This window comes from Leiobunum rupestre, chromosome 2 (genome assembly GCF_980474605.1).
Source record: "Leiobunum rupestre chromosome 2, qqLeiRupe1.1.hap1, whole genome shotgun sequence".
Classification (NCBI taxonomy): Eukaryota; Metazoa; Arthropoda; class Arachnida; order Opiliones; family Sclerosomatidae; genus Leiobunum; species Leiobunum rupestre.
In genome coordinates, this window is record NC_143385.1 from 81932800 (window position 1) to 81958794 (window position 25995).

The window sequence follows — 25995 nt, forward strand, 5'->3', positions numbered from 1 at the left end:
GTTTTATAAATTCACAAGTTATTTACAAACGTTGTAACTCCACACTCCTTAGCTGAGACTGAGAGAGTCCGAAACAACGGCAATTATGAAACTAAAACTTAAAAAAGTGACTCAAGTCGGAGTCAAGTGTCAAGCGAGAGCTACGTCAGCGGCATCAGCTGAAAATCATTCAGATCATTCTATTGTCGCCCACGAAAAAAGGGAGAGGAGGAACCTATCTATTTTATATTTTTAGGATTTAGTGGGGTGCGTCGGCGCGAAAATTTAAAATTACACTACGAAAACATAACCCCGAAAAATGGAAAACCCCGACTTGATTTGCGACAGTCGAGGTCGGGGTCGGGGACAAAAGTCGGGGATGCCCGACTTTCGGGGTCGGGGTCGGGGTCCCCGTACGAACACTACAATAACCTCGCTTATTATGAAAATGTCGCTGGTTTTCACTGGGGAAAAAACACCGCGACGGTGAGCGTCGACGAAACAAAAAATATATCAGGCTTAAAGACTGGTTTTCGCTAATGAAAACCGCGACGGTAAGCGTCGACGCAACAAAAATCTATCAGGCTTAAAGGCTGGTTTTCACTAATGAAAACCGCGACGGTGAGCGTCGACGCAACAAAAATCTATCAGGCTTAAAGGCTGGTTTTCGCTAATGGAAACCGCGACGGTTTGCGTCGACGCAACAAATTTCTATCAGGCTTAAAGGCTGGTTTTCAATAATGAAAACCGCGACGGTAAGCGTCGACGCAACAAAAATCTATCAGGCTTAAAGGCTGGTTTTCACTAATGAAAACCGCGACGGTAAGCGTCGACGCAACAAAAATCTATCAGGCTTAAAGGCTGGTTTTCACTAATGAAAACCGCGACGGTAAGCGTCGACGCAACAAAAATCTATCAGGCTTAAAGGCTGGTTTTCACTAATGAAAACCGCGACGGTAAGCGTCGACGCAACAAAAATCTATCAGGCTTAAAGGCTGGTTTTCACTAATGAAAACCGCGACGGTAAGCGTCGACGCAACAAAAATCTATCAGGCTTAAAGGCTGGTTTTCACTAATGAAAACCGCGACGGTAAGCGTCGACGCAACAAAAATCTATCAGGCTCAAAGGCTGGTTTTCACTGGGGAAAAAACACCGCGACGGTGAGCGTCGACGAAACAAAAAATATATCAGGCTTAAAGACTGGTTTTCACTAATGAAAACCGCGACGGTGAGCGTCGACGCAACAAAAATCTATCAGGCTTAAAGGCTGATTTTCACTAATGAAAACCGCGACGGTAAGCGTCGACGCAACAAAAATCTATCAGGCTTAAAGGCTGATTTTCACTAATGAAAACAGCGACGGTAAGCGTCGACGCAACAAAAATCTATCAGGCTTAAAGGCTGTTTTTCACTAATGAAAACCGCGACGGTAAGCGTCGACGCAACAAAAATATATCAGGCTTAAAGGCTGTTTTTCACTAATGAAAACCGCGACGGTAAGCGTCGACGCAACAAAAATATATCAGGCTTAAAGGCTGTTTTTCACTAATGAAAACCGCGACGGTAAGCGTCGACGCAACAAAAATCTATCAGGCTTAAAGGCTGATTTTCACTAATGAAAACCGCGACGGTAAGCGTCGACGCAACAAAAATCTATCAGGCTTAAAGGCTGGTTTTCACTAATGAAAACCGTGACGGTGAGCGTCGACGCAACAAAAATCCATCAGGCTTAAAGGCTGATTTTCACTAATGAAAACCGCGACAGTAAGCGTCGACGCAACAAAAATCTATCAGGCTTAAAGGCTGGTTTTCACTAATGAAAACCGCGACGGTGAGCGTCGACGCAACAAAAATCTATCAGGCTTAAAGGCTGGTTTTCACTAATGAAAACCGCGACGGTAAGCGTCGACGCAACAAAAATCTATCAGGCTTAAAGGCTGATTTTCACTAATGAAAACCGCGACGGTAAGCGTCGACGCAACAAAAATCTATCAGGCTTAAAGGCTGGTTTTCACTGGGGCAAAAATACCGCGAGTCCGCGACTATAAGCCTAAGTTTCCACTAAACGCGCGTAATAATCAACTTTGGGACCTACAAACATTTTCTCGCTCAAAACGTTTTAACTTATACGATTACATTATCATAACCTTTTTTGAGTCAGCGCTCGCCGTCCTGACTTTTTTGTCCAAAGTGAAAACCAGCCTTAAAGGGAATATAACCTCGGGTATTTCGTGTGGAACACCAACGTTTTTCTGGCCGCTCTTGCCTTTGGCATTAAAATTGCTTGGCCCCACTGTACAGGGAAATTTTCAAATTGAAGGGGTCTCCCATAAAGATTGCTTTGCAGGTTATATTCCGTTTAATATTTTTTTTGCGTCTTATTGTTGGAGGTTATTTTCCCTTTAATAACTTTGCGTAAAATTAAATTAAATATTGTTTGGAGGTTTTTGAGAGCTAGAAAACCCAGAACAAATGAAATAATTGAAAAATGTATATTTTTATTTTCGGTTGAAGGTTAATGGGAAGGACGCAGCCAAAATCTACCAAGGCGTACTGAACAGTATTAAGAGTGACGCCACGATGAGCTGCAGCGGAAATCTGGCCGAAACTTCGCCAAATATAGAAACCCAGAGGTAAATTTCTCATATTGCCTTCTTGTTCTCTTATCTGTGTCGTCCACCCCACTAAAAACGAATCTTGTGGTTAAATACGTATCGCCAAAGTGGGTTTCTTATACACTTCTGATAGCATTAAAGCAAGTGGCGGCTCTATCATTGCCACTTGGTATAATGAAAAGACCGGTGGCGTAGCCAGGATTTTGTTTCGGGGGGGGGGGGGGCACGCCATTGAAAAAAAGTAATAAAATGAAAATATTTGTACGTAACCTAAATTATATAAATTGACTGAGGCAGAAAGATATTGGTTGTATAGGTGTATGTAGGTTGCAGGATTCACGGCACCTTTCCAGGGGCAAAAATACATAGATTTCGACTCGCTTTTTAACATTATTTAATTAATAAACTTAACCCAAATTGGAAATCGATGAAAATAGCTGTGAGAAATTTGGAGGTCCTAGGTTGAACGGCTCGGACGTCTATAGAGAAACAGACAGAAGACACTTCGGAATTTAGGATAGATAATTTAACCATTTGTCCTATATTTCAATGCTTTCCTTTATTTTCCTATAATTTAACCATTGGTCCTATATTTCAATGCTTTCCTTTATTTTCCTATAATTTAACCATTGGTCCTATATTTCAATGCTTTCCTTTATTTTCCTATAATTTAACCATTTGTCCTATATTTCAATGCTTTCCTTTATTTTCCTATAATTTAACCATTGGTCCTATATTTCAATGCTTTCCTTTATTTTCCTATAATTTAACCATTTGTCCTATATTTCAATGTTTTCCTTTATTTTCCTATAATTTAACCATTTGTCCTATATTTCAATGCTTTCCTTTGTTTTCCTATAATTTAACCATTTGTCCTATATTTCAATGCTTTCCTTTATTTTCCTATAATTTAACCATTTGTCCGATTTTCCTATAATTTTACCATTTCAATGCTTTCCTTTATTTTCCCGTAATTTAACCAATTTTCTTATATTTCCCTATAATTAGATATTATTTTGTATTTCGCGCGGTTTTTTCGAATTTTCCGCGTACCTAGTTCGCTTTTCGTTATACAGATGGCGCTCAATGTACTAAATCCCTTTGATAAAATGTAAACTGCTTCTACAAAGAACTGCACTAAACGGAATTAAGAATATCGTCGTCTGCTTAAAAGAAGTTCCTTTTATATTAAAATAAATTTAAATTTTATATATGCAAATTTTCCTATATGTCCCTATATTACCAAAGAAAATTATCCTATTTTATCCTATAAATCGACTGTTGAATTTCCTATATTCCTATAAATGCTTATACATTGCTTTAGCGATTTTACTGTTGACCACTAATTTGCGTTACTATTTCTTGTACAGGTCAGCCGAGTCCATGGTGATGAAGCAGGAAGAATGAAATTATTCGTGTACCGAGAACACCTATGTGCGCTGTCACCTTGTTTCGAAATCAAATTTCCCATTTTTTCTGCAAATAAAACATATGCATTTTACAAAAAGTTGTCGATAATTTGTTAAAGGGGAAACCATGAATATATTTAAGCCATGATTATTCAACTGGAATACCATAGGTCGCCTCCGGCGACGCGTGGCGGAGTGGCTAGCACTTTCGCCTCGCAGCAAGAGGAGCCGGGTTCGGTCTTTATTTTTAATAAAATAACGCAAATCGTCCGTGAGAAGTCAATTCGCGGTTATTCTGCTCTTAAACTATCTTGCGCTAAAATGACATCATTTCTCAATTTCCTCTCATTGGCTTAAAAATTCAATAACTCGTGTGGCGCGAAAATAGACTCCGCCCCACGTTATCTTGGAGTATTCTGTGCCTAATGATAAGAGTTGAGTATTCATGGCTTAAATAGATTCATGGGGAAACCAAGTAATAACATTAACACAAGCCTATCATATCCATAGACAAGGCACAACAATTATTTTCGAAAAACTAACCCTAAAAGCAGTGGTAGGTATTATCATATGTAACTCGTAAGTATGCCTCTGTAACACATTTTCAATGAGACCTTGTTTCACACGGAACATACAATTAGTGGACCCAAAAATCGTCGGCTGAAAATCAAACTAACATAACTTGAATTACCTGTTTTTTGCTCCAAAGAGTTATTTAAAGTTAGTAGCGGCTCGACGTGAAGTAGATCTTTTTTCTGATAGATGTCGCTAGCGTCGTAATAAAAAAGGCGGTACTTATAGGTACCCCTCGCGTTGATTGTACCGTTTGTAAATTGGTCTATAACATAAATTACAGCAATTATTAACAATATTTTTACACGGGATATATAATTTAGGTTAAAGTCCACTAAATAGAGTATAAGTTGTCTAACTATAATACTCTACAATGGCTCTCTGACGACGTTATCATTTGGCTATTTTAAATTTTAGCTTCCTTTGCCATAAATAGATGGCACCACGCTCTCCAGTAAAGTCCCGTTTTTCGAGGAAGCGGAAAGATTCATGGCCATCTCTAATAACAGGGGCCTTTTCATAATACATGTGAGCGCCACTTGCTTTTAAATACAGCTATAATTTCAGAAATTTGATCGCGAGCATAATTTTGTATGGCGGCAAATAGGCGCACAAAAATGGGTTTTGGCAAATATCAGAATTTCGTGTTTTTACTAAGCCTAATATGCCAAAAAAAGCTATACCTGGTTAAAAGGAAACACTTGTTGCATACCGAACAGGTGAAAAGTTCCCAATATTTCAACAAGCACTATATTAACAGTAACTTGCAGGTCCTGGCTCTCGGAAATAATACTTCTTGGCAATTTCCTTGAAGATGTTTTATTGAAGGGCCTATTTAGATTATAGCCGTTAACACAATACAAACGGAGAGATTTGCCAAAACAAATTTTTTTGTGAGCTTAAGTTTACGACATAATAAGAAAACTGTTTAAATATGAACCCTTGATTGGTTCTATTTAATCGCTCATACCGCCTTTTTGATTTCGACGCTAGCGAAATCTATTGGAAAAAGTGCTACTTCACATCGAGCCCGGCGTTAAAGCAACTGTCGGCTCTGTCATTGCCACCTGTATTATTAAAAGGCCCCTGTTATTAGAGATGGCCATGAATCTATCCGTATCTTCGAAAAAAATGACGTTCGTGGAGAGCCTGGAGCCATCTATTAATGGGAACGGAAGCTAAAATTCAAAATAGCGAAACAATAACGTCGTCAGAGCCATTATAGAGTATTATATTTAGACCACTGTTACTCTACTTAGTGAACTTTAACCTAAATTATATATCCCATATAAAGTATATTGTAAACAATTACCAATTTACCATAATGGAAGTTATTAGCAAATTTACAAACGAGCCAATCAACGCCAAGCATACTTATATGTCCCGCCTTTTGGGTCAAAATGTAGCTTCAGCATCTTGTTTTGATTTCGACGCTAGCGACATCTATTGAATAAAGAGCTACTTCACCTAGAGCCGACACTTGCTTAATATAAGTTCGTTGTTAATTTTGCCTAATTGTCGTACCATAAGTCGATAACATTATTCCATAAGTGGGTCACTTTGGGGAATATTTTACTGAGAGATCAGTGGCGGACTGGGTCTAATTTTTTTGGGCTGCCAGAAGACAAAGGGCCTCAGCTTTAACAACTATAACGCTATCATCACCAGAATAAAATCTCCTCCTAGCGAGGCGCTGTCAAAGGCTACGTGTGACGCGTTAGCGAGCGGACGCAAAACGGCGATGAAGCTCGTAATGCAGTCAGGGCCGGCGTTAGGGGGGGGGGGTAAGCGGGGCAAAAGTATCCCGGGCCTGGGCCTCCGAAAGGGGCCCGCCGGAACGGGTCCCTAACTAAAATTATCTGACTATTTCCAAAAAAACAAATTTTGGAGTAAAAATTACCTGGGGCCCGAAAATCCTAGCGCCAGCCCTGAATGCAGTCTGTCCTGCGAATAGCTCTCAGTAAAACATTTGCATGTAAAAAATAGGAAGTGACACACTTATGTTACAATATTATACACTTATTCTAATACACTAATAATCTAATTATAGACGGCACCTATGATCTAGTTTCTGCTACAGAAAAATTAAAAAATCATAAGAACGTTTTATCTTAAATAAATGTAAAAATTATATTATATCATTATTAATAAAGTCAAATTTAAGAATAACAATGAGAAAATACTAATAGCGTCTGCTTTTCGCGCTACCTATTTAGGTTTCAATGGTGAACTGAAGGTGGCTTAGCGATAGTTTTCGGTCGCGAATTAACAAGTTTTGAGTTGCATTGGCATCTCTATGCCAACTCCCTGGTAGCGGAAAGTAGCCCGGAACACGCTGTCAGGGAAACTGTAAAACAAGCTTTCATTTTTCGCGTCTCGAACTCTCGGCGCATGCTCAAACTTGGCTCCTGTACGCTTCGCACAAGTGGAAGAACACGCGGCTTTGCTTATTACACCTAAAAATAGCGACACCGATAGATGGCGTTAAGAGAATATTTGAATCAGTAAGCGTAAACTTATATTATTTATCCAGGCCCTCATAGTTGTAAATAAAGGTATTAACCTACCGTATTTCCACACCGGAATTTTGCGGTAAATCTGTTTCGTTACTTTCGTAAATGTTTATTGAAAGCTATCTCTACGCCCTCTTTCGGTTGCCATCGGAAAATAAATAGGTAGCGTATAGAGTAATGGCAGTGTGACGTCACGGCAGGTCACCCATGCTTTCTCCTATAGATAAAAAATCGCGACCAAAATGGCGACCATGGACAAAGCTGACGCTATACACTCTTTTTCGCGCCTTTATTTTACCCATCTTACTTGCCTCCCGCTCGTCGGCCATTGCCCATGCCCTCAGCGGGGAGTATAGCATCCACTCTATGGGTATCCGTAATGGAGGATGGGGCTGAAAGGGGGAAAACCAAACATGGACGAGCCCAGGAAATACAGCGAAAAAGAGTGTATAGACGGTAAAATAAATTCCAACGGCTTCCATGGGGAGGTTCTTTGAATTTGGGGGTAGGTGACGTTTCGGGACAGCATGGCTGCCAGCCTCCCGACTTCGCAACTTTAAATATCACTGAAGTCATTTCTACCGTTTTTCAAATCTATTACGATTCATGTCAATTAATAATTTGTATTTTAATTTAAAGAATTCCAAGCTATAGCTAAATTTACAGTTAAACAAGCATTTTGTTAAGATTTGATTTCCAAAATATAACGGTCAGTTTACTTAGATGGCGCTAGAGGCTCTACGAAAAATCAGGATTTAGTTATTCGTTACTCGACGTCAGTCAAACAACGGTTTCTGAGCACGATCAAATACCAACTAATTCGGTGTTTCCTCCCAAGCTAGTGTCCAGTTTTTAAGTGGGTGACGGTTAAAAATCCCAATCCCATTTATTTTACCGTCTCTTAGCGTTTGGCAGTCAGTAGCGTAAGAACTTTTTGTGGTACGAATGTAGGGGGGTGTGGCTATTGGGTGGTTTTTTGACGGTAACTGTGGGATTTTCGAGTCTTGAACATAAGCAACACTGAAAGAGAGCCGTTAAAAGCGGTAGCAGCGTTGCCAGACGTTCTATAATTATAGGAAAAATCTATAATTCTGTCCCGAAATTTTGGTGTCCTATAATTTTAACATTGTACTATAAAGGGCGTTTTTCCCGATTTTTCGATATTGATGACCTGTAAATTCTATAATTTGAAAATTTCGTACTAAAAGCGTTACCGTCCAAGAATTTATCATCTCACAGCAGAGTTTTTTTTTTTCATTTAAAAAGTATTATTTTACCATAATACGGCAATGGGTTTATTTAAAAGTGAAATTTTATCAAACATCAGTGAGATGTCCGATGCAAAATTTAAATTACCGCCAAATACAATGTGTCCTATAATTTGGACTGGAAATCTATAATTTTTAGTCTTTGGGTCTAGAGTTTGGACTGAAAATCTATAATTTTTAGTCTTTGGGTCTATAGTTTGGACTGAAAATCTATAATTTTTAGTCTTTGGGTCTATATTTTGGACTGAAAATGTATAATTTTTAGGCTTTGGGTCTATAATTTGGACTGGAAATCTATAATTTTTAGTCTTTGGGTCTATAATTTGATTTTGGCTATCTGGCAGTGTTGTTCCAAGCGGTACATTTGTACTTTTTTAATACGCTTTCAAATTTTTAGTACGAATATACTTTTGGATTTATTTAACCGTATTTAGTGCGTTTGGAAAAATTTATACGTTTTGATAATTTTTGGCATATATTTAGTACGTTTGAACTTTTAGGAGTTCCTTGAAAGTTTTATAAATAGTATGTGGTCTCCGAATTCCTCTTGTATCGCCCTCTATTGAAAGCGACATTCACGCTGTTTTCAAGGGCATTGCAATTGTTGATAGTAGTTACAATGCCGGATTCAAATTTAAAAAAGTAAGATAGATGGCGCACTAAGCGGAAAGTACGTTTTCCCCCAAAAAAACTTTGAAAATGCGTTCTGTGATTGGAGGAAGTACGTTCCTGAAATCGCTCGAAACAACAGTATCTGGCAACCAGCGTTGCCAATCGTACTATAATTATAGTAGAGGATTATATAATTAGCAAATAAGTAGATTATTCCATTATGAAAAGGGAAAATAAAGGGTTTAGCTTTATTATCCCTTTTCATAATGGACTAATCTACTTATTCGCTAATTATATAATCCTTTACAATGCAGTCCATAGGTGGCTCCTTTCAACTTAACATTGCGTATAATTAAGTACATTTCGATAATTATACCGTACTATAATTTCAATCGCGTACTATATAGTACGCTTTTTGCGATAATTGTACTATAATTTTACTATATTTCCGATATTTGTGCGATAATTTAAGAAATTTTAGAAAGTTCCTCTCTGTTAACATAAGAACGGCGTTTCCAGTTTCTTATGTTACTCCTAGTAGCAAAAGTAAATAGGGGGAGAAAGTCTATCACTGCCTCCAGATTTTACCTTCCACCATGCTTGACACCCTTTTTAAAGAGCTAGTGATCACGTGATATTTCTAACCAATAAGGATAGCGCATTACGCGCGAAGTAGTGCATTTGTGGTATTCCGGTACGCGCTCAAGATGAAAATTTGGAATTTTATTCCCTGGCAACCATGTCACCGCCTCCCGATTTCAAATAGTCTCTCTGTCAAATGCTGACCATTATTTCCTTCGATAACGGTTGATTTTAATTAATAATTACTATATCAATTGTAAAATAAACAAAAAAAGCTCGTAGCTATAGCTATTATTTCAGTTAAACTTGCAAATTGTTAGGCCTTAACATCGTAGATTTACCAATTAGTCCCGATCTCCGCTCTTAGATGGCGCCACGCTCTCCGCGATTTAAGTGAGCGTTATTCTAGTTACGGTTTATTTCTTTTCAAAAGTCGCGTTATTATTTTTAAAATGTCGCATTTTAGTTTCTATCATTTATCTACTTTATTTAGGAACTAAATTAACCAAATTATCGAAAGCAAAAGTTTAATATTCGCGTATTTTATAGAGAACTATTCATCGTGGCGGAGTACAACCGATACCTTTTTGTCCCTGTAAAGAGGCGAGGAAGAAGTCATTTCCGAAGCCCAAAATTTTTACCCCTCAAATAAGACGTCGTGTGGTTGGAACCAAGTGCCAGACTTTCTCCCCCTATTTACTTTTGCTAGTAGGCTAAGAATTGAAATATTATACTCCTTTAAGTGTTTGGTTTGTACTCGAAAATATGGCTAGAGGTCGGGGATGGTTAACTTTTATTCAATAGATAAAGCTCTCAAAATTATTCGTAAAACGTTTTGATCAAGTAATTTATATTTCTGTATTACCCGATTAATTTTTTGATAAATTCGTAAAATTAATCGGAAAACGACGTTTTTTTTCGATAAAAAGCTCAAATTTTACGAATAATACATGTTTTTTAATCATTTTCCGAAATATTAACCGGTAAATTTCTTTGTTTACATTTTTTCTCCCGAAAAAAATCTATGTAATCATGGATAATGATTAACCGTCACCGACCTCTAAATATGGCCGACTCGCCTAATCAAGCGTGTTGTAGCCTAACGAAAATGAAATATGTTAGAAACGGTGAACTATGATAAAGTGCTACCACCCTATAGCGAGTTATCAAAGTTGGCCGTACTTGTGTACTATAATTTTCTAGAAAATTGGATAACATTTTGGCTTCGATACTATAATTTCAGTTTTGGGACCTGGCAACGCTGCTGGCGTTGGTGTCTAAGGCTCTAGCCGACACCATACCGTGTGACTCTAAAAAAAAAATGCTGCTGGCAATGCTGCTAGCAACGGTGAGCAATAGTTGGTAGCGGCCGGGAGTAGTGGCTCACTCCTGTAATCCCAGGCGTCCGGGAGGCAGAGTTTGTGGATGGCCGTGTGAGGACGACCACCAATCCCCCAACGGGTGGTCGGAATACTTCCGCCACGGGTGTCCCCACCCCTGTCCCCACGTATCCCCCTGTTGGCGTGGCCGTTACACATATCTCGCCCTGATTAATCAGATGGACGAGAGGACTGAATTGTCCCACACGTTACAAACGAATAAAAAATAAAATAAAATAAAAATAGTTGGTAGCCGGCGCTCTAGCAGTACGGTAACGTCAGAGACCAAAGAGAGCGTATTTCGTTGGTAAACGTTTATTTCGCGCTTATGGTTGTTTGTCGGACAAAACGAGCAGCCAATCTTCGATAAAACAGACGTTAATTATTCTACATAGAACTGCCTAACAACGAAATAGTAAGTTACGTCTTTAATTGTATATTATGGTTTCGAACTCGTCCATTGGGTTAATACTAGCACCTAACGCTTTTGCTAGCACTGAAATAAGGGTTACTTATTTACTAGTGTTATTGTGACAAAGACGTACATATTACGGTCAGTGTCATAATGCTTCTTCAAATCTTAAAAGGAATTCTTTGTTAGCAATATTAATTTACGACGTTAGAATGAACCGTCGCTCTCGTCCATGAGTTTGCCGCTGTTTTGATTTCATTTTTGGTTTTACTTTTACTTTTCGTCCGTTGGATCACGGCCGTCTCGAGATCTGCTTCGCGCAGCAGACCTCGAGACGGCCGTGGTTGGATCGACTACTCACACCCGCGTTTGCTGTTAGGCTGTTGCTTTGATTTAGCGTTTACTTACTGAATACTTGAATAGTCGGCTGTCAATTAAACGTATTCCACAGTGAGACTTATTTGTAAACAATTTTGGCTATTTTTAACAATAGGTACTTTTGTTTTTTTTGGGTTTTGTTTATTTTTTTAGATGTATTATTTGTCAAGGATTACAATAATGCAAAAAGTTTTAACCGCAATTTATTATTTAGAAAGTTATGATAAATTTAAAATTGTTACTTGCCAGCAATTTTTACCTAGGAGGCTAGGAAAATACGACATATTTCGAGATTTTTGTACGTGTTGGATGAGGTAGGACTGATGACGAATTAGATTTAACGACAAGATATTACTAAATTTTTAAAACGTGTGCAAACCGAAAATGTGTTTACGGCTTTTTTGGTTTTGTTATTGTTTTTTGTTTATTATTTGTCAAGGAATACAGTAATGCGAAACGTTTTAACCGCAATTTATTATTTAGAAAGATATGATAAATATAAAATTGTTATTTGCCAGCAATTTTGGGTTAAGTGTAGAATAGCTGCCCCCCACCCGATTTTTTTATATATTTTTTTTGGATAGAGGGCAAGATGGGGATTACTTTAATTTTCATTTTTTTTGGCGAAAATGAATATTAACAACGATATGCATTTTTAAACATTGCCTTTTGCAGTGAATTTTCCCTAGGACGATTCTTTAAATTATTAGATTTTAATGCGTTGTGGATAACGTGGCGCTGATGACGAAAAAGAAAATGTGGAAATGCAAAACATAATAACTTACTTTTATATTTCAGGTATTTTCGCCGTATTTCAATGCATTTTAGGGGTTTTGGCGGGGATAATAGGTTAGGTTATTTATATTATTAGGTTGGATTAATATCGGGTTGACGATACTTGATGCGTCAGGCTTGGTGCTGTCCTCTAGGTTGCGTTATAGATGGCCCATAGCTTTTTTTAGTATGGGGTTGGGGAGGCGCCGCGCGCCCCCAGCGCTCGAGCGAAGTGAGTGCGCGGCGCCGTTAGGCGCCAATACTTATAATACATTCGACGTTGTTTAAGTCAACATCACACAGATGACATATAATATGACATAGTATGGTTAAAAAAAGGCTAAAATGCGTTGAAATACGGGAAAAATTCCCAACCCTTAAAAGTTAGTACTGTTTTGCATTTCAGCCTTTTTCTTTTTCGTCATCAGTCCTACTTTATCCAAAAAGTATTACAATCTAGTAATTTAAAGAATCGTCCTCGTCATCAGTCCTACCTCATCCAACACATACAGAAATCTCGAAATATGTCGTATTTTCCGTTGTAAAAATTGCTTGCAAGTAGCAATTTTACATTGATCATATCTTTTTAAATAATAACTTGCGGTTAAAACTTTTTGCATTACTGTAATCCTTGACAAATAACAAACCAAAAAAAAACAAAATAAAAACACAAAAAAACAAAAGTACCTATTGTTAAAAAATCCCACAATTTTAATTATGCCTTAAGTATCGGTTATTTGGGAGAATTAACAATGTTTTAGACATGACGCGACTGTAATAACCGAATTTATTCAAATGTGAATTCTTGAGCCAAAAACAGTAGGCTAACATGCTCTGATACCGTTGTGTGCAGGGTTCTGAAGTGGTACTTAACAGGAGGTAAATAATGAGATGATAAAATATGGGTTAAGTGGTAAGTAATATTTCCATGAATTATTTCAATATTTGTGAAAACTCGCATTTCCAATTTATTGATTATGGCAGGGCCCCCAGAGGTCCTATAATTCCTATAAAATCCTATATTTTCAAAAATGTCCTATAACATCCTATATTTTTAGCAAAATCCCCCAAATGTCCTATAAAATCCTATAATTTTGATATTTTGCCCATTTCTAATCCAACCACGCAGTGAAATTGCTAGATTTAGCTATAGGATAAATTCCTATACCAAGTCATTCTAGTCTATACTTTTGTTATTGTTAACGTGGTTAGCTAATACTATATTTTTGTGATAAAATGGTTAAATAGTTTCTATTTTTTAAGTGAAAATCAAAGATTTATTTATCTAAATATAGATTTGTTTTTTAAATGCATAAAGTTAGTAAATGAAATAGCATATATAGTCCTATAAAATCCTATAATTTTTTTGTAAAAATAGTCCTATAAAGTCCTATATTCTTAGAAATATAATCCTATTTTTCCTATAAAAAAATTGAAGATTTGAGTGGGGGCCCTGTTATGGGTTAGATCTAAAAAATTATCGTATAAATTAAAATTACAATAACACCCCGTTTAACTAAAGTGTAAAATTACAAAATCTCAATGTGTATAAAATTAAAGTTAAATTCAAAAATTATCCCAAACGGAAAAACCCGTGAATTGTCAAGATAGATTGCTGGCGACGAGCGTTCCTTTCGCCCTTTGACCTTCGCTACTCGCCACGGACCGCCCGCTGCTAGCGTTCCCCTTGGAAACTTTTGTAAAGAGAAAATTCGGCTGAACCCTTTCAACACCTTGTGAAATCTGTATTTATGAGATTTGAAATTCTTACAGGGCTCCCAGAGTTCCTATAATTCCTATAAATTCCTATAATTTCAATATGCTCCTATAATTTCCTATTTTCTCAAAAAAAAATTCCTAAAAATTCCTATTTTTTGAAATTTTCTAGTTTTTCTATAGATATATCCAGAAATTCTCTGGCTTAGGTCCGGTATTCCGGAAAACATCAACGGTTGGGCTCCCAGAGTTCCTATCAATTCCTATAATTTCAATATACTCCTATAATTTCCTATTTTTTCAAAATTGTTCCTCTAAATTTCTATTTTTAGCTAAAATGTTTCCATAAATTTCTATTTTTAGATAAAATGTTAATAAAAATTTCAATTTTTTGGCTTAAAATCATTAAAAAATGTTCCTATAAATTTCTATATTTTCTATGAAATTTCCTATAATTCCTATTTGTTAAAAGAATGGAAATTTGTCACCTTTACATATTAAGTCTTGGCAAAAACACGACGTTCTGTTTCCATTATTTCCACAAGCACTATACAGGGTCTTTTTTTTTGCTCGGAAAAGTGTTTTTTTTCAAAAACTATTTATAGTACCGATTTCAAATTTGGAAGGTCAATTCTCTATACCGGGGGACATCAGTTTGAGAAATTTGAGCGTTTTCGGTAATGTTTTTCACCAATTTTGAAAAATTATTTTTCGACCACTAGGTGCGAGATAAAAAATTTCTATTATAAAGTTGTAGGCCGTCATCGAAAACCCTTAAAAATTGTTCACTCGACGAAAAACAATTTATTTATCAGTGAAAATTCGAGCTTGAAAAATTTACAAGTTGGTGAAGCCAAATTACGATTGTTTGAAACGATAATTGAAACCGAATTACCTAATCCAGTTGAAACTTTGGTTAAAAAAACGACCGGATTTAAAAAACACGAGGCTATAGGTCAATCCTAAACATGCATTGGGTATTTAAAGGAAAACTTTGGGAGATTATTATCAGTGTTTGATAATATTTCGAACAATGCCTCGTTATTCAGTAGCTGAGCGTACCGAGATAGTTGCCATTTACTATGGAGAAGCAGCGCAAAACCTTAGAAGAGTTACTGAAATCTTCGCAGAAAGACATCCAAATGGAGCACCATCTGTAAATACAGTAAGACGAGCAATTCACGATTTCAATCAATTTGGTAACTTGCAACCTAGGTTTCGCGGATTGGGTCAACCGGATTTAGACTTCGAGAACAATGTACTCGCGTACTTTGTGGCATATCCTCGTCACAGTTGCGCTAACGCCGCTGCTGATTTGGGTTGTTCTGCAAATCGTGTGTGGGAAATTCTTCGTAAGAATCGCTATCACCCATACAGAGCTACGCTCCAACAAGGACTAATTGACGGAGACCATCAAAGACGTTATGAATTTAGCAACTGGTTACTAAATGCTGTCCAAGAAGATAGACAATTTTTGCGCCATGTTTTGTTCTCCGACGAAGCGTCATTTTCTAGAGATGGGCCCTTTAATCATCAAAACAGCCATCTTTGGTCTGACATCAACCCACATTGGGGTTTTGAATATCATCACCAGGTTCAATTTGAACGGGTCAATGTTTGGGTTGGACTTGTTGGAAACCGTTTGATTGGTCCCTTTTTCCTGCCGACGAACCTCAACGGCCAAAGGTATTTACATTTTCTACAGAACGAACTGAGTGACGCAATCGACGACCTTCCATTGGCTGAAAGACGTCAGTTGTGGTTTCAGCAAGATGGCGCCCCTCCGCATTTTTCCCGGCAAGTAACTGAGCACCTCAACAACGAGTTTCCTGAAAGGTGGATAGGGAGAAATGGTCCAGTGCATTGGCTAGCAAGGTCACCTGACCTAACACCGCTGGATTATTTTCTCTGGGGATTCGTTAAAGCAAAGGTATACGCCACGCCCATTGAAACTAGGGAGGAACTCATTAGACGAATAATCAGTGCTTGCCGAGACGTCACACCAGAAATGGTAGAGAAAGCGTTTGAGAACTTAATTGTCCGCGCACAAACCTGTGTTGCAGCCAATGGTGATATTATTGAAAATGTTTTGTAAAAATTTATGTGAATAAAATATCTGCATTTAAAAACCAAACGTGTAGATTTTTTCAAGTGTGAAAACTCTACTACGTTTGTATTAGACTTGTTCCCTTTTCAATTATCGTTTCAAACAATCGTAATTTGGCTTCACCAACTTGTAAATTTTTCAAGCTCGAATTTTCACTGATAAATAAGTTGTTTTTCGTCGAGTGAACAATTTTTAAGGGTTTTCGATGACGGCCTACAACTTTATAATAGAAATTTTTTATCTCGCACCTAGTGGTCGAAAAATAATTTTTCAAAATTGGTGAAAAACATTACCGAAAACGCTCAAATTTCTCAAACTGATGTCCCCCGGTATAGAGAATTGACCTTCCAAATTTGAAATCGGTACTATAAATAGTTTTTGAAAAAAAACACTTTTCCGAGCAAAAAAAAAGACCCTGTATAAACAATACCTTGCGGATCCTGGCACTCGGAAATATTACTTCTTGGCGATTTCTTGGGGGGATGCTTTTATTTAAGCGCCTATTGCATACCTCGAAATAATTTTTTTAAAGTAAAATCTTCATAAAAAATATTCTCGAAAATATTATTTCTTTGGTCTAAAGATTTAGTGCCTATTTTCAGAGTAGTTTTCAGGAATGGAGGGGTGTGTGGCTTTTGGGTGGTTTTTATACCGGAATCTGTGGGATTTTCAAGTTTTGAACATTGGCAACACTGCCTTGAGGCGAGGCTCCCCTGAAACGACTCGACAACAGTGTTGCCAGCTGGGGATTTTACGAATTAGAATTAATGTCAAGATAAAAGTCAGGGAATTTTACAAATTAGAATTAAGCTCAAGATAAAAGTCAGGGAATTTTACAAATTAGAATTAAGGTCAAGATAAAAGTCAGGGAATTTTACAAATTAGAATTAAGCTCAAGATAAAAGTCAGGGAATTTTACAAATTAGAATTAAGGTCAAGATAAAAGTCAGGGAATTTTACAAATTAGAATTAAGGTCAAGATAAAAGTCAGGGAATTTTACAAATTAGAATTAAGCTCAAGATAAAAGTCAGGGAATTTTACAAATTAGAATTAAGCTCAAGATAAAAGTCAGGCAATTTTACAAATTAGAATTAAGCTCAAGATAAAAGCCAGGGAATTTTACAAATTAGAATTAAGCTCAAGATAAAAGTCAGGCAATTTTACAAATTAGAATTAAGCTCAAGATAAAAGTCGGGCAATTTTACAAATTAGCATTAAGGTCAAGATAAAGTCGGAGTTTTAAAAATTCGCAGTATTATTATCAAATAAATTTATTTAAAAAGTGTACACAATACTTCTTTTTATAAAATAACCTTGGCTATATTGTTGAAATGTTGCCTCCCCGCTTCATCTGTGGATCCGTTTTCTCTCCCACTAAAGTGTTTATGAACTCATTCTTATGCATTGGCTGAACTATTCCAGGGCAACATTTCAACAAGCTGGCCAAGCGTAAAGACATTTTATAAAATCAACTATTTTCCCTATAAATAAATAATTTTTTTGATTTTACCATAGCAGGGTGACCAGACTTCCTATATTTCCTATATTTTCCTATATTTTTAATGCCTTCCTATAATTTCCTTTATTCTTACGGTCTTTTGAAAATTAAAGAACTTTTTGTACGTGTCATCATCTACTGTAAATACTGCCATTTTCGAACAAAATCTTGAAATATACGAGCTTTGTAGAGGTGAGTGGAGTGCCCGATTAAACCGGGTCCAACCCAAGCCCGCCCGGTTCAAGCCGGGCTTGGGCCGGGTGGGTAAAAATGTTGTCGGGCCGGAAATGGGCGGGTTTTTGAAGTTGCTTGAAAAAATACTGAGGAATGATCCAAACGCCAAATACCTTTTCAAGGGTGTATTCCCCGCGGATAAACTCCCAAAAACTTAGACGTCGTTTCCTTCACTATACATCGCTAACACCGATATTTTTAGGGGTGTCGGTATTCATTGGTGTATTATTTATTTTTCAAGATCGAAAAATTGTACATTTGGCGAGAACTTTGGGAACAGTCCTGATTTGTTTAAGTTTAACTATTTTATAGAACGAAACAGCTTCACTGTAACATATCATTATATTCAACTACAAGGGAGTTCTAGTAAGACTTGCGGTGGCTACTGCGTTTTTTTGCTCTTAATATGTCAAAATGTTCCAAATATTACAAAGATTTACTCAAAACCTGAATGGAAATGACTGTATGATAACTGAATTTATGTATAAGAAATACTCAATAAATTTGTATTAAAAAAGATTTAAATATACAGCAGGGTTGCCACACGTCAGGGAAATCAGGGAAAAGTCAGGGAATTTAAAAATGGGTCTAAAAAGTCAGGGAAATGTCAGGGAATTTTAAGAATTGGTAAAAATTCAGGGAAAAGTCAGGGAATTCAATTTTATCTTGGCACTTTTTGAAGGTAATTTAACTCTAGATCTATGACAAATTCCACGATTATCATTTATTTCCTTGAATGTTTGGCTAATTTTTTCAACATTGCAATAACCTTTTTACTGAAATATAAGTTCATCTAAATTTATTAACTTCTGATAAAAGTAAAATATAAAAGAAACATTTTGGCCTTAATAAGTCAGGGAAAATCTGTTAAAATGGTCAGGACCCTCTTTCTGGATACATGTGGGGGGCTCGGGTGTGGGCGGGTATCAACTATGTCGGGCTCGGATTTTTCTTTGTAAAAGCCCAGACCCGACTCATTCATAAAGCTTTTTCTTTGAATATTTGCTAAGTAAGTTTGAATTTTAAAGTGTGATCTGTTAAGGCTGATTTTCACTTGGCTTTAACCTGAAATTGCCCGGTATATTTTTAAAGTCCGTTGCGGTTTCGCAATTCTGGATTTAGAAGTTTGTTTTCGTATTTCACTGCAAAGTGCGAAGTGCGAAACGACGGGAAGCCTGAGTCGCTCCAGTCTCTCAGGTCGGCTTATAAGCTACCCAGTTTCCCATGGTAAAAAGTCTAAATATAGGTGTATACAATTAATATATTTGGAACTTTGACCGTGGGAAAACAATTCAATCCTAGTATACGTTTATTGTAAAGGAAAATAGAATTAAAAGAGTCCAGATTCTCAGTCTCGCTCCCTCCACTCACCCAGTACGCCCCGTCGCTTAAAATAAATCAAAAAGTCCTGGTATTTCATTGACTCGGTAATATTTACGTCACTCAACGATGGGGACTACGAATTGGACCAGTACCTTAAGCTGCGCATTAAGAAATGTGTTTTTCGAAAGTGTAGCAACTTTTAACGCAATTCATTTATTTCTTTCAACGTCTATATTAGATTTAGATGACGAAATAGATGCAAACTTAGATATTATAAAATTTTGGCGGGATGCTACCGAATTCAAAATGTTACAAAAAATTGCTAGTAGAATTCTGGCAGTACCCGCGTGACGAAAGAGTTTTTTCCAGCACTGACCTTACACTTACTGTACGTCGCACGGAATTAAAGGGATCTACCCTGTCAGACTTGACATTTATTAATCATTAAAATTAAAATTGTGTGATGCTATTTCTTCGTTACTTTGTAATACACAGCTAAGCGCTGATTAACATATACCATTACAATATGAAAAATCCGAACCGGGTTTTTTCGGGCCGGAACCGGTTAACTGGGCGGGTTTTAAAAGTAGATTTCGGGCGTGCCCGGGCTCGGGTGGGCTTTGAAAATTTCGGGCCGGAAGTGGGCGGGTTTTTGAAATAAATTTCGGGTTTGGGCCTGGGTCGGGTGGGTTTTAAAAAAACTACGCCGGACTCACCTCTAGAGCTTTCGGCTGTCCCATGGCAAAACCTTTTAACCAACACGATCGTAATTTTGAGATATTTGACTTTTTCAAAACCTAAGTTATAAGATTTTAACGTGGTTTTTAATGCGAAAATTATTAAATCCAAAACCATTTTTTAAGTCATAAATAGTTAAATATTTATGACTTTTACCTGAAACTCTTACAGTACTTTTGTACATTCCTTAGTAATACTGATGCGTAAATATCTAAATTTTCACCAATTTGTTGGTTACAAGGTTTTGCCACGGGGCAGCCGCTTTGTAAATCCGCTAAGTGATCCAAGAAAGCAGTGTAAAAAACATTATCAATATTCTAGGTGATTCGAGTCAAAGTATACCGATATGCAATAATTACCTTATTATTTTTCCCATATTTTTATATTTAGCCTATTTAGTTTCCTATAATTCGCCAATTTTATATTTAGCCTATTTAGTTTCCTATAATTCGCCTATTTTATATTTAGCCTATTTAGTTTCATATAATTCGCCTATTTTATATTTAGCCTATTTAGTTTCCTATAATTCGCCTATTTTATATTTAGCCTATTTAGTTTCATATAATTCGCCTATTTTATATTTAGCCTATTTAGTTTCCTATAATTCGCCTATTTTATATTTAGCCTATTTAGTTTCCTATAATTCGCCTATTTTATATTTAGCCTATTTAGTTTCCTATAATTCGCCTATTTTATATTTAGCCTATTTAGTTTCCTATAATTCGCCTATTTTATATTTAGCCTATTTAGTTTCCTATAATTCGCCTATTTTATATTTAGCCTATTTAGTTTCCTATAATTCGCCTATTTTATATTTAGCCTATTTAGTTTCCTATAATTCGCCTATTTTATATTTAGCCTATTTAGTTTCCTATAATTCGCCTATTTTATATTTAGCCTATTTAGTTTCCTATAATTCGCCTATTTTATATTTAGCCTATTTAGTTTCCTATAATTCGCCAATTTTATATTTAGCCTATTTAGTTTCCTATAATTCGCCTATTTTATATTTAGCCTATTTAGTTTCCTATAATTCGCCTATTTTATATTTAGCCTATTTAGTTTCCTATAATTCGCCTATTTTATATTTAGCCTATTTAGTTTCCTATAATTCGCCTATTTTATATTTAGCCTATTTAGTTTCCTATAATTCGCCTATTTTATATTTAGCCTATTTAGTTTCCTATAATTCGCCTATTTTATATTTAGCCTATTTAGTTTCCTATAATTCGCCTATTTTATATTTAGCCTATTTAGTTTCCTATAATTCGCCAATTTTATATTTAGCCTATTTAGTTTCCTATAATTCGCCTATTTTATATTTAGCCTATTTAGTTTCCTATAATTCGCCTATTTTATATTTAGCCTATTTAGTTTCCTATAATTCGCCTATTTTATATTTAGCCTATTTAGTTTCCTATAATTCGCCTATTTTATATTTAGCCTATTTAGTTTCCTATAATTCGCCTATTTTATATTTAGCCTATTTAGTTTCCTATAATTCGCCAATTTTATATTTAGCCTATTTAGTTTCCTATAATTCGCCTATTTTATATTTAGCCTATTTAGTTTCCTATAATTCGCCTATTTTATATTTAGCCTATTTAGTTTCCTATAATTCGCCAATTTTATATTTAGCCTATTTAGTTTCCTATAATTCGCCTATTTTATATTTAGCCTATTTAGTTTCCTATAATTCGCCAATTTTATATTTAGCCTATTTAGTTTCCTATAATTCGCCTATTTTATATTTAGCCTATTTAGTTTCCTATAATTCGCCTATTTTATATTTAGCCTATTTAGTTTCCTATAATTCGCCTATTTTATATTTAGCCTATTTAGTTTCCTATAATTCGCCTATTTTATATTTAGCCTATTTAGTTTCCTATAATTCGCCTATTTTATATTTAGCCTATTTAGTTTCCTATAATTCGCCTATTTTATATTTAGCCTATTTAGTTTCCTATAATTCGCCAATTTTATATTTAGCCTATTTAGTTTCCTATAATTCGCCTATTTTATATTTAGCCTATTTAGTTTCCTATAATTCGCCTATTTTATATTTAGCCTATTTAGTTTCCTATAATTCGCCAATTTTATATTTAGCCTATTTAGTTTCCTATAATTCGCCTATTTTATATTTAGCCTATTTAGTTTCCTATAATTCGCCTATTTTATATTTAGCCTATTTAGTTTCCTATAATTCGCCTATTTTATATTTAGCCTATTTAGTTTCCTATAATTCGCCTATTTTATATTTAGCCTATTTAGTTTCCTATAATTCGCCTATTTTATATTTAGCCTATTTAGTTTCCTATAATTCGCCTATTTTATATTTAGCCTATTTAGTTTCCTATAATTCGCCTATTTTATATTTAGCCTATTTAGTTTCCTATAATTCGCCTATTTTATATTTAGCCTATTTAGTTTCCTATAATTCGCCAATTTTATATTTAGCCTATTTAGTTTCCTATAATTCGCCTATTTTATATTTAGCCTATTTAGTTTCCTATAATTCGCCTATTTTATATTTAGCCTATTTAGTTTCCTATAATTCGCCTATTTTATATTTAGCCTATTTAGTTTCCTATAATTCGCCTATTTTATATTTAGCCTATTTAGTTTCCTATAATTCGCCTATTTTATATTTAGCCTATTTAGTTTCCTATAATTCGCCAATTTTATATTTAGCCTATTTAGTTTCCTATAATTCGCCTATTTTATATTTAGCCTATTTAGTTTCCTATAATTCGCCTATTTTATATTTAGCCTATTTAGTTTCCTATAATTCGCCTATTTTATATTTAGCCTATTTAGTTTCCTATAATTCGCCTATTTTATATTTAGCCTATTTAGTTTCCTATAATTCGCCAATTTTATATTTAGCCTATTTAGTTTCCTATAATTCGCCTATTTTATATTTAGCCTATTTAGTTTCCTATAATTCGCCAATTTTATATTTAGCCTATTTAGTTTCCTATAATTCGCCTATTTTATATTTAGCCTATTTAGTTTCCTATAATTCGCCTATTTTATATTTAGCCTATTTAGTTTCCTATAATTCACCTATTTTATATTTAGCCTATTTAGTTTCCTATAATTCGCCTATTTTATATTTAGCCTATTTAGTTTCCTATAATTCGCCTATTTTATATTTAGCCTATTTAGTTTCCTATAATTCGCCTATTTTATATTTAGCCTATTTAGTTTCCTATAATTCGCCAATTTTATATTTAGCCTATTTAGTTTCCTATAATTCGCCTATTTTATATTTAGCCTATTTAGTTTCCTATAATTCGCCTATTTTATATTTAGCCTATTTAGTTTCCTATAATTCGCCAATTTTATATTTAGCCTATTTAGTTTCCTATAATTCGCCAATTTTATATTTAGCCTATTTAGTTTCCTATAATTCGCCTATTTTATATTTAGCCTATTTAGTTTCCTATAATTCGCCTATTTTATATTTAGCCTATTTAGTTTCCTATAATTCGCCTATTTTATATTTAGCCTATTTAGTTTCCTATAATTCGCCTATTTTATATTTAGCCTATTTAGTTTCCTATAATTCGCCTATTTTATATTTAGCCTATTTAGTTTCCTATAATTCGCCTATTTTATATTTAGCCTATTTAGTTTCCTATAATTCGCCTATTTTATATTTAGCCTATTTAGTTTCCTATAATTCGCCAATTTTATATTTAGCCTATTTAGTTTCCTATAATTCGCCTATTTTATATTTAGCCTATTTAGTTTCCTATAATTCGCCTATTTTATATTTAGCCTATTTAGTTTCCTATAATTCGCCAATTTTATATTTAGCCTATTTAGTTTCCTATAATTCGCCTATTTTATATTTAGCCTATTTAGTTTCCTATAATTCGCCTATTTTATATTTAGCCTATTTAGTTTCCTATAATTCGCCTATTTTATATTTAGCCTATTTAGTTTCCTATAATTCGCCTATTTTATATTTAGCCTATTTAGTTTCCTATAATTCGCCTATTTTATATTTAGCCTATTTAGTTTCCTATAATTCGCCTATTTTATATTTAGCCTATTTAGTTTCCTATAATTCGCCTATTTTATATTTAGCCTATTTAGTTTCCTATAATTCGCCTATTTTATATTTAGCCTATTTAGTTTCCTATAATTCACCTATTTTATATTTAGCCTATTTAGTTTCCTATAATTCGCCTATTTTATATTTAGCCTATTTAGTTTCCTATAATTCGCCTATTTTATATTTAGCCTATTTAGTTTCCTATAATTTGCCTATTTTATATTTAGCCTATTTAGTTTCCTATAATTCGCCTATTTTATATTTAGCCTATTTAGTTTCCTATAATTCGCCTATTTTATATTTAGCCTATTTAGTTTCCTATAATTCGCCTATTTTATATTTAGCCTATTTAGTTTCCTATAATTCGCCTATATTATATTTAGCCTATTTAGTTTCCTATAATTCGCCTATTTTATATTTAGCCTATTTAGTTTCCTATAATTCGCCTATTTTATATTTAGCCTATTTAGTTTCCTATAATTCGCCTATTTTATATTTAGCCTATTTAGTTTCCTATAATTCGCCTATAATTCGCCCCTAAAACTCCTATTTTTCCTATAAAATTTTCAAAGTTTTTCCCTGGTCACCCTGCCATAGAGTTAACCTCAAATTACAGAGTGAAGTTCGCAAATTACGCGATTCAGTGTCACATATCACGGGTGACGTATCAATGACGTAATACGTAAATTCGACGAGGCACCCTGTTTTTAAGCATAAACTGAACTGAACTTCTACGCAGGGCTGCCAGTTGGGCGGTTTTCCAGCCCAATTGGGCTTCTTTAAAAGCTCCCTCGCGTGAAATTTACTGTTGGGCGATATTTTGGGCTTCTCTTGTTTCCTCTCTGTGAAATAACTATTTTTAGTAAAAAAATATTTTTAAAATCTATTGAACAATTTTGTTCTTACAGTAAAGTGTATTCTGGATAAAATCCGAATTTGAATTATTCGCTTAATTTTGAGCTACGCGCTTTTTTCAAGCCCCAAGAGTGATAAATTTAACTGAGATAGTAAATGTATTATCAAGAATGTATTAATATTTGAGGATAGCATTAACCCCTGGTACCATCCTCACAGCTTTTGTGGAGAAAGTTCGTCTGCATTTAAGGGGCATTCAAAGTGATACCATATAGCAAACTTGAATGGGAAAGCAGACGAATTTAAGCTACAAAGGCTGCGAGGATGGGAATCAGAATCCTGTAGTCCAATATTCTTAGTAACTTCAATATATTCTTGGTATGATGTAGTGGCACTGCCAGCAGTAGGCGCGGGTAGGCACGTCTTCAGTCTTTACATATTTAGTTGGCGGATATTAAGGCAGATGGCGCTATATTTCCCTAGCTCTAAGCTTATTATAGTGGCCTAAAAGGGTCTCTGGTGTGAATGCGAAGTGTGAATTTTACTCTGTAATTAGGTTTTGTAACGTTCATAAAGTGGTTTTAAAAAACGTCCTTAGGGGCTGTTCACAAATTACGTAACGTGATAGGGGGAGGGGGAGTTTTCGCAAGCGTTACGAATTGTTACGTGGGGGGAGGGGGGGGGGTTCACTAAAATGTTACGTAACACATCTTATTTTTAATATCGTAGAATAAAATTTTCATCACTTTCAGAAACAGTCGCAATTATTAAAAACATAAGCATCTTCATTGGTTTACTCACGATTAAAAGAATTTCATACCTATGGGTATGAAGTGTTGCATAAAAATACAGTTGTAATTTCAAATGTAAATTACAAACCATAAAATTTAGTACCTGATCTTATTGTACTTTATTACCAGCATATTAGTTGTTACGTACTATAATAATTTAAGGGGGGGGGGGTT

The 25995-nt window shown here is 35.2% G+C and overlaps 1 protein-coding gene and 1 pseudogene across 4 annotated transcripts in view; both read left to right on the forward strand.

The window, feature by feature from the left end:
• Positions 1–4102, forward strand: part of LOC149959531 (tumor protein p73-like) — a 29584-nt gene extending 25482 nt beyond the window's left edge. For all 3 annotated transcript variants that reach the window (XM_090166481.1, XM_090166482.1, XM_090166483.1), the window contains 2 exons: positions 2495–2613; positions 3966–4102. In XM_090166481.1, coding sequence (XP_090022607.1) covers positions 2495–2613; positions 3966–4002 — 156 coding nt within the window. In that variant the 3' untranslated portion in view covers positions 4003–4102. The remainder of the gene's footprint in view (positions 1–2494; positions 2614–3965) is intronic.
• Positions 4103–11266: 7164 nt separating this feature from the next.
• The window catches only part of LOC149959532 (NFX1-type zinc finger-containing protein 1 pseudogene), a 32130-nt pseudogene continuing 17401 nt past the window's right edge, over positions 11267–25995 (forward strand). The window contains exon 1 of the transcript XR_016478596.1: positions 11267–11346. The product of XR_016478596.1 is annotated as an NFX1-type zinc finger-containing protein 1 pseudogene (transcript). The remainder of the gene's footprint in view (positions 11347–25995) is intronic.